This window comes from Theobroma umbraticum, unplaced genomic scaffold, assembly GCF_002168275.2.
Source record: "Theobroma umbraticum cultivar Fairchild unplaced genomic scaffold, ASM216827v3 scaffold_56.0, whole genome shotgun sequence".
Taxonomy (NCBI): Eukaryota; Viridiplantae; Streptophyta; class Magnoliopsida; order Malvales; family Malvaceae; genus Theobroma; species Theobroma umbraticum.
The window spans coordinates 12,076,850-12,085,528 of NW_018397256.1; the positions used below are offsets into that span (position 1 = coordinate 12,076,850).

Genomic DNA, 8,679 nt, shown 5'->3' on the forward strand with positions numbered 1-8,679 from the left:
ACATCGTAACCCTGTTAGAAAGCCTTTAGACAGTTAGAAGTAAGAACAATGGTTCACGGATGGTAATAACATATTGATCTCTTATTTAATGGTTGATTAAAAATTAATTAATTATTATTACTTAAAATATAATTTGTTATTTTATATTTATAAAATAATGATATGACATTGATATAAAAAGTAAAAAATAACACATGAATATATCATATATTATCAACATATAACATGTCATATGATATAAAATGATCATTGATATTTTAATTAATAATAATAATTAATTATTAATTATAAAAATTAACTTAAATCAAAATAAAATATAAAAATTTAATTATAATTTTTTAAATAATTTAAAAACTTTTTTTATATTATGTTATTCGAGTATTTATATATGTTTTCTTCCATCTTTTCTAACTATTAAATGCATATATTTTTATATAATTAAACAATCTTATCTGAATTATTTTTCAAAAAAATATTTTAAAAAGTCTTGTGCAAGCTTACACTAATGTAAATACAATAAGCTGGTCGTCCACGTCGTTATGATTGATGAACCCTCTCTTGATTTTATAACTAGAAAATCAATCACATTACAGGAGGCCTTGATTCAACGAGGAGCAGCACTTATCTTTCATTTTAATTCTCATTATTCTCAGTAGTGCGGCAACTCCTTTGCCGGCGAAACCAAAGAAAATCCCAATGGAAACAACTCCTTCAGATGAAAAGAAGACGATCAGAGAACCGCTCCTGATCACACCCTCTCTCTCGAAGGGTGGTTTCAGAACCCTGCCTTTCATCATAGGTACGTACGCCCCCAAAACTTTTCCATTTCTTTTTCCAGTGCATGCATGATCGATGATTCTTTTCACTTGTCCATACACTTTTCATGCAACTTCTTTTGATTAGCAAACGAGGCCTTTGAAAGGGTGGCGAGTTTGGGGCTATCGCCGAACATGATACTGTATCTGACCAGAGATTATGGTATGGAAACTGCTAGAGCGGCCAAGGTGATCTTCATCTGGACAGCTGCCAACAACTTCACCCCGATCCTTGGTGCTTTTGTTGCCGATTCTTATGTGGGAAAGTACCGGATGATCGGATTCGGGTCCATTCTTAGTTTTCTGGTAATCCCGTTTAACTTCCTGCCGTCTTGATATATACTTCCATTTTGTTAGATTTAAGTCAGTGGACAATGTTGTGACTTGTCACTTTGTGTTGTTGTTGGTTTACATTATTGGTCGGGGGAGCCTAATCTTTTAGATGTCCCTTTCATGGCATTTCTACGTGGGGGTATTGAAAATAACTATATTCATTGAGCGGGACCCTGCCTGCGTTTGTCCAACACAAGTGTTTGCTTTCAGTTCTTTGAATGAGACGGAAAGTAAAACTTTATAGAAAGCTCAATGATTTTTTAATAAATTCAAAACTGAGTTTCTTCCTAATCCCACCATTTTTTTTCTGCTAAGTTTGCAGCATTTGTTAAATGGGAGTGAGAAAACAAATAAATTATAAAATTTAGCCAACGACAAAAGGTGAGACCAAGAATGGTGTGACTGGAAACAAAGGGCTTAAATCTACCAGCGTCTTCTATCGAATCAGATAAAATAGAAAGGAACCAAGGAAACTAGCTTGGCATTTCCTGATGGAACCCACAATAATTGGCTGTTTCCCGGATTAGTCAACCGCTGATATTGCAGCAAGATTTTCCATCTGTAATAATTGTTTATATCTGGTGGCTTGCTTATGCCTGAGTAGGTTGCTCCATTGAAGTAAACATTGGAGAAATTGAATATATGATATGTTGAATTCTGTACAATAGTATCCAGTGTAACATGTTAAAAAAGTGCATGGGGAGTGCTCTGTCTGGGAGTTCCTGATAAAAAGTTTGAAGTTTTTATGTAGAGATATGCCACCATTATTAAAAGGAATCTTTATTTTTCTTTCTCATTGATTAGTTTACCTGATTACTTTTTTATGTTACAGGGGATGGTTCTCTTATGGTTAACAGCCATGATTCCGCAAGCAAGACCTTATTGTGACCAATTTAGCAGCATTTGCGAATCCCCCACGACACCTCAACTTCTGTTCTTATATTCTTCCTTAGGCCTAATGTCTATTGGAACCGGTGGCATAAGATCGTCTTCCTTGGTCTTTGGTGCGGATCAGTTGAACAAGGGAAGCAATCCGGAAAATGCAGAAACCTTACAGAGCTTCTTCAGTTGGTACTATGCTTCAGTCTCATTTTCAGCTCTCATTGCCGTAACTGGCATCGTTTATATTCAAGATAACCTGGGGTGGAAAATGGGTTTCGGGGTTCCTGTCATGCTAATGTTCATTTCAGCTCTTTCCTTCTACTTGGCATCTTCTCTCTACGTCAAGTTGAAAGCCAGGACAAGCTTGTTCACTGGTTTCGCTCAAGTCCTAGTCGCCTCTTTCAGAAATAGACACATTAACTTACCATCCCAACCCACAGATGAGGTGTACTGTCTCAGAAAGGGATCAATGCTTCACATGCCAAGTGAAAAATTAAGGTATTATCAGAATTGCCTGTTCATCATTGCAAGGTTGTGAAGCTGGCGGAAATATATATATTGCCTTGCTAATCTGCTAACTTTAGCTTAATCATCCTTCTGATGAGAAAATTTTTTTAATCTGTCCAGGTTTCTGAATAAAGCTTGTGTGATAAAAAATCCTCAACAGGATTTAACCTCGGATGGAAACGCTTCAAACCCATGGAGTCTTTGTACAGTTGATCAAGTAGAAGAGCTTAAAGCATTAATCAGAGTAATACCACTCTTCTCTACTGGAATCATGATTTCTGTGACTCTTACTCAAAGCTCTTTTACAGTAATTCAAGCCGGCACCATGGACCGACATATTACTCCAAAATTTGAAATTCCAGCAGGTTCCTTGAGCATGTTTTTGATGATCTCTCTGATAGCATGGATTGCTTTGTATGATCGGATATTACTCCCTCTAGCATCGAAGATGAAAGGAAAACCGGTTCGTCTTGGTTTGAAACAAAGAATGGGGATTGGACTTCTTTGCTCTTGTGCATCCATGGTAGCATTAGCAATTGTAGAGTATATTCGACGGGAAATTGCAATTCAAGAAGGACTTTCGGATGAACCACAAGCCATGGTGCACATGTCTGCACTATGGCTGCTGCCATATAATGTCTTGAGTGGCTTGGCTGAGGCTTTCGCTGGAGTTGGACAGATCGAATTCTTTTACGCTGAGTTACCTAAAACAATGTCAAGCATCGGCTCCAATCTTTTCGGATTAGGAGCGTTTGTTGCAAGTCTGGTGGCAAGTTTTATAACAAGTATAGTTGATGATGTTACTAAAAAAGGAGGGGATAGTTGGGTTTCAAGCAATGTCAATAAGGGCCACTATGATTACTATTATTGGCTTCTTTTTGGCTTGAGCATTCTTAATTTCATGTATTTTCTTGCTTGTAGCAAGGCTTATGGTCCTTGTCGAGGAGACGATGGGGGTCAGTCTCAGGCAACCAGAAGAGGAAATCAGGAGAGGATAGATGAATGTTAGTCTCTCATAACATTATAGCACTCCAGTTAGATATCTGTGTTGTGATTTGGAAGAAGTCGGGATAAGGATGCATGATACAGCCTCTGTTACAGGCAAGAAAAAACAGGGATGAACAAAAATGCTTAGCAAGGAACTAAAGTTCATTCAATTCATTAATGGTTGCTGAAGATATTTAAGTACAACAGATTCATACGTGGATAATAGTCAACAACACTTGGTCAGAAGCATAAGACAAGTGTTAAAATGCATTAAGAACTAAGCATGCATGACAACACGTAAATGCATAAGCTGAGAGGAGTAATAGCTGTTAAGGACTTAAAGTTGAGTTTGGACAAGTGTTAAACTGCTACTGCAGGTTGCATGCAAGTATTAGCTTCAACAATCTGCACGGTCAAAACCAAATCTAACTGTATGAGTGAATACATAGAAATAAAAGATTTTGGAAAACTACATAAACTCTAGATTTACGAAGAGAACAAACTATTTTGATAATGTGGTGCAACACTGATATATGTTTTGATCTTTTTCAAGTACTTTTGTTTCATTTGATAAACTCTACAATTACATTAACGGAATTATCTGCAGCAAGAGAAATGAAAGTATCAGCTCCATTAATTTGGCTCAGCAGAGCCACCACCAGCCAAGTCGGAGAGAGCCCTAATAATGATAGAAAGGAACCTGTAGTCATATCAGTCATTAAACTGTACATGAATCATTTTCTTTAATATACATCTGTAATTAATGAAGCAGAGAAAAATGAGACTAGGGAGGAGAAGAAATATATAGAAAGCAAGAAGACAGAAGGCTGGTTTTAAAAACAAGACAAAAATGTAAAAAGGGTTAAGTTAAGACGAGAAAAGGACAGTTTTCTTTCATATATAATTACCAACAGCATCTATGGCTAAGTAAATGGAATTATAGCTTGGATGTTGAAGAAGAGGGTTCATTTCGAAGAGGCTAGGAATGATCACCAAGCCTGGGTAAGCCTCATCATCAAATAAGTTTTTGTTCTTTAAGCATCAATATGAGAGCAAGAAGCATCATGAAAACAACTTTCATTGGCTGCCATCTCTCAGAAACAGAGAGAGACAGTAGGTAGAAAGGTTTGTAGAGAGTCGACGTGACCAGCTAGGTATCAGGTATTTTGTAGAGGATAGGGTGATGCAGGTTAGGATGAAATTCATAATAATCCTGTAAGGTGTAAACCAATGGAAATGATATAGTTCCTTCTTGAACCATTAACGTGTTCCAGCAGCAGGGACTATATTCCACGTTAAGAAATAAAAAGGTATAATACTTGGCTGACTTATCGATGGAACTTGCCTAGCATATTTTTATTTTTATTTTTGCTTATGACCAAAATCGAGGACGAAATCATGCTGTTTCTTTGTTATTATTATAAAAAATTAAAGCATGCACAACCAAGTCCGTACGCAACCAATAGATTTAATACATCTTGGGTGCTCCCACCATGGAGCAGGCGACCATGCAGCAGGCACTGCTACCCCAAGATATTAAGGACCACCATCAAATATTGACCGGGGACCTAACTTTTTTTTATTATATCATGCTCATAATCATCCAGCTTGCCAAGAGAATCAATGGTGAAAGGGCATAGACTCTGTTAATGTTTTACTTTAAACATGTTTGGTTGGCAAGAAAATCGAAACATGAATTTAACTAGTTGAGAAAAGCATGTCGGTTTTCATTTCCCAAACTTAATTACTATAAATCTCCGTTCACAACTAGTATAGATTATTTATTTGTCAAACCAATCCGGATCTAAACCAGGTTTTCATCAGCATGAACTTTGACAAGAGAGACAGTACAGGGGTATACTTTTAGGGATCATGAAAGTTCTTCCAGGCTGTTTGAAAATGTAAGCACATCCATGCTGTACATTTATTTAGTAAACAGTATCTATATATACTTGCAGAAGCATATCCAATTTCATTGAAGTATATATTATAAGCATGTCTGGCTCGCAAAAGCATGAAGATTATATTAGCCTCATTTTGGCGGACAATTGCTTAATAAACTCTATGACCACCGTGACAGCATTATTTGCAGCAAGAGAAGTGAAAATATGAACCTCATTTGATTCAGCAGAGCCGCCACCTGCCAAGTTGGAGAGAGCCCTGATAATGATGAAAGGTACCCTTTGCTGCAGACATATCAGAGCCAACGATGCGCTCTCCATGTCGACAGGGCTTACGTTGAACTTGCTGTAAATGAAGCTGCGATAAGCAGCATTGTCTAGGAAAATGCTGCCACTTGTTCCTCTTTGGACAGTGACCACCTTCGGTTTCTCATCCAAACATGCTGTTGAGTTCAGGCAACCCTCCAGTTTCAAGTCCTGCTCGTATGAAGTACCAATACCTTAAACAATTTTACTCCAAAACGTTTTAGGACAATGAAACTAGAGAAACAGTACCTCCACAGTTTTAGCAGTTCTGAAGTATTTGGAATCAACAGGGACCCAGAAGGCATGCTGCCTTTGTTCAGGAGCTCCATCTATGGGAAAAACTTCCTCTGGCTGATACCAAACATTGTTCAATAGGTTGTCATCTGAGGGACAGGCAGTCACATTTGTGGTAAAATTAGCAAATTTTAGGAGCCCAATTTCCCTGGTGTAGTCTCCATTTGATTCGAGGGCTAGCTCGTCTAAGGGTCCATCTCCGTACCTCTGCTTTACATCACGCGGAACAATTTAACTGCATTCTTCCTTATTAATGAACAACTAATTAGTATACCTGTGAATCATACCAAATTGGATACCACAATGCAATACCTGCCAATACCAAAGAGATGTCTGTGACCAATATTGAGGAATAGTGACATCTCCAATGTTTAGGGAGGGATTGGCATTTCCTGCTATTCCATAATGGACAACCCCTTCGATCTTGAATAAAGTCAGCAATAGCTGGGTGGTTATGCCTGCATTTATCTGTTGATTAAACCCCCTAATTACATTTTCATACATATATTTACCAGATAGCTGTAGGATATCATTTCATGGGAACTTTATATACATACCAAGCTCAGTCCTGTCATGACTAGTATGACCCTTTTCTCTCCAATGATTCCAAACCGAAATCTCCTTCCTAAAATCCAGAGTCAGAGAGAAAAAAAGCATCGTAATTAAGAAAAATGGTAAACAATGAGCAACAAACAAAATTAACAAATAGCAACCAAAGGTTATGATATTCTTAATCTGATATATAATTAAGTTACCAGAAAAAGGTATAGTGAAGTTGGTGGAAGTGAAGTTAGGATGGCGAAGAAGAGGGCTCAATTCGAAAAGGTTTGGAATCACCAAGCCTACGTAAGGGCCATTCAGGTTGGCTTGATGGATCAGCTTTTGCACTTCTGCCGACACCGCACCATCTGCTTGACGTTCATCAAGCACCAACACGAGAGCAAGAAGCATAACGAAACCATGTCTCCAGGTCATGATCATGGCTACCAATCTCTCAGAACTTAGAAGTCAGAAGAGAAATTATTAAGAGAAGGAGATGAGGTTGCCAATTACTTATGAAGTGATAGGGGTTAAGTCCGTGCTAGTATAAATTTGTTGAGGAACATAACAGATAATGTGGGGGTATGAATAAACAATTTCTTAACCATTTCAGCGATTTGCCAAATATCTTGCCTAACTACAAGTTCAACTTGCCATTAATTAGGCCAGAGAATTAGGTGATAGGGCGCACCATACTAAAAATTTAGCCAACCTAACTATTCAAGTACAACCTGTCTTATACAAATTGTTACTATATGATTTATACTTGTCATGGTGTTTTGCCAGTTGCTGAAAACCAACAGACTAGCATTGATCATCAGGCTACAACACTTTCAAATGGAACTATGAAGATTGAAGAGTGTACTCCTCTCTGTGAACAAATGCAATGATCTCTTATAGCCCGGGGGGTTTGAAAAACGGAGCCAAACCAAAAATCCCTTCCACATCAATATCAACTTGTAGAGCATTTTTAACGACCTCTGGTGTTGTAGTCTCGCCCTTCCAAGTGTTGAACCACGGCCCTCCTCCTACTTCTAGTGCTGCCATGTCACTTTTAACATCCAAGATTAGCTGCATATTGAAAAGACTGGAAGCGTGAATATATTATATATCATCACTTTTTTTCTTCATTAGAAGTCAAATTATTGTATTAATAAGATAAGAACTAGACTTGAAGATGTTGAGTTTGATGAATTTATCAAAAGCCACTTCAGGCTTCAAATGGTTTAGTTGTTGGATCCATCAACCTCGCGTTATAGAATAAATCTAAGGGATTTGCCTTGAGGATAGCATGTAAAAGTTACACAAATAGTGGCTTTGTTACACAAAGAACAATATTAAAACTAACAAGGCACTTTTGCAATTTCAAAATTATCCATTCCTTGATTCCCATCTCAATTGGACCAAATTTGGATGAGCAGAAACCCTCAAAGGCATTATGCCATAAAGGTAAGATTAAGATGCAAAAATTTTCCACGATTTAGAAAAGCCAAAGATGTGAAAATAATCACTGCTCAGCAGGAATTGGAGCAGATAGTTTTTCCTATCCCTAAATTGATGAAAATGTAAACTCACACTTATCAGGTAGATAACATACCTTCCCCTTAGTGCTGCCAGATTTTTTTTCCCAGATCTTCAATCTTAGATCACCAAAACAAGTGTCCTTACAAGCTGGAGCAAGGCCAGCCACTGTCGTTGGGGCACGCAATGTTGTACCCGGATCATTTGTTGTAGCTTCTAACTCAGCCTGCTCATAAATTGGAATCAATAAGAGTGCATAAAGAAATAATTTTAAATAGAACAGAAGCTTTATCAATCATTCAGACCACCTTGCATAATCTACTTTCCAGGTCCACACATTCATCAATATTATATTTCCACAATTAAGATTTCTGGTCTGAAAACTCTTGACACTAGCACAATGGAGGGAAGAAAATATCAGCAAGAGATGCAAACTTACCATATGTGTCTCGTTCTCCGCCTCCATGTGCCAGTAACCCCATTGAGCAACTTCCCAAGATACAACACCATTCCATGGCACAAATTCATAGAAAACTCCATTATAGTGCACTCCAATCTACACCAGCACATATACACCAAGATGTAGAAAACAA

The 8,679-nt window shown here is 37.6% G+C and overlaps 3 protein-coding genes across 6 annotated transcripts in view; 1 reads left to right on the top strand and 2 right to left on the bottom strand.

Annotated features, from left to right (window-relative positions):
• The first annotated feature begins 446 nt into the window (after positions 1–446).
• On the top strand, positions 447–3,556 carry LOC110411492 (Major facilitator superfamily protein). Its single transcript, XM_021421672.2, has 4 exons — positions 447–799; positions 904–1,121; positions 1,981–2,528; positions 2,658–3,556. The coding sequence occupies exons 1-4, from the start codon at positions 697–699 to the stop codon at positions 3,544–3,546; spliced, it is 1,758 nt and encodes a 585-aa protein (XP_021277347.1). The 5' UTR covers positions 447–696; the 3' UTR covers positions 3,547–3,556.
• A 157-nt stretch (positions 3,557–3,713) lies between these two features.
• On the bottom strand, positions 3,714–7,010 carry LOC110411499 (bark storage protein A-like). Of its 4 annotated transcripts, none has more exons than XM_021421683.2 (6): positions 6,781–7,010; positions 6,583–6,650; positions 6,338–6,493; positions 5,981–6,232; positions 5,639–5,902; positions 3,714–3,929 (listed from the first exon to the last, which is right to left on the bottom strand). In XM_021421683.2, exons 1-6 carry the CDS (start codon positions 7,004–7,006, stop codon positions 3,885–3,887), a joined length of 1,011 nt encoding a protein of 336 aa, XP_021277358.1. In that variant the 5' UTR covers positions 7,007–7,010; the 3' UTR covers positions 3,714–3,884. The 4 variants fall into 4 exon arrangements, with proteins under 4 accessions (XP_021277358.1, XP_021277359.1, XP_021277360.1 ...); XM_021421684.2 differs by lacking the exon at positions 3,714–3,929 and adding an exon at positions 4,030–4,203; XM_021421685.2 differs by lacking the exon at positions 3,714–3,929 and adding an exon at positions 4,030–4,224.
• A 140-nt stretch (positions 7,011–7,150) lies between these two features.
• The window catches only part of VTE1 (tocopherol cyclase, chloroplast / vitamin E deficient 1 (VTE1) / sucrose export defective 1 (SXD1)), a 6,209-nt gene continuing 4,680 nt past the window's right edge, over positions 7,151–8,679 (bottom strand). The window contains exons 8-10 of the mRNA XM_021421673.1: positions 8,526–8,642; positions 8,163–8,312; positions 7,151–7,636 (exon numbers count right to left, since the gene is read on the bottom strand). Of these exons, the coding sequence (XP_021277348.1) occupies positions 7,460–7,636; positions 8,163–8,312; positions 8,526–8,642 (444 nt within the window). The 3' untranslated portion in view covers positions 7,151–7,459. The remainder of the gene's footprint in view (positions 7,637–8,162; positions 8,313–8,525; positions 8,643–8,679) is intronic.

Excerpts from the sequence above, each read along its gene's own strand:
- LOC110411499 (XM_021421682.2), bottom strand. The coding sequence starts at position 7,006 with ATGATCATGACCTGGAGACATGGTTTCGTTATGCTTCTTGCTCTCGTG. Across the intron at positions 6,651-6,780 it reads CTTCACTATACCTTTTTCTG|GAAGGAGATTTCGGTTTGGA; the intron begins GTAACTTAATTA and ends TCTGGATTTTAG. Across the intron at positions 5,903-5,980 it reads GAACTGCTAAAACTGTGGAG|GACTTGAAACTGGAGGGTTG; the intron begins GTACTGTTTCTC and ends TCATACGAGCAG.
- LOC110411492 (XM_021421672.2), top strand. The coding sequence starts at position 697 with ATGGAAACAACTCCTTCAGATGAAAAGAAGACGATCAGAGAACCGCTC. Across the intron at positions 800-903 it reads AACCCTGCCTTTCATCATAG|CAAACGAGGCCTTTGAAAGG; the intron begins GTACGTACGCCC and ends TCTTTTGATTAG. Across the intron at positions 1,122-1,980 it reads GGTCCATTCTTAGTTTTCTG|GGGATGGTTCTCTTATGGTT; the intron begins GTAATCCCGTTT and ends TTTATGTTACAG.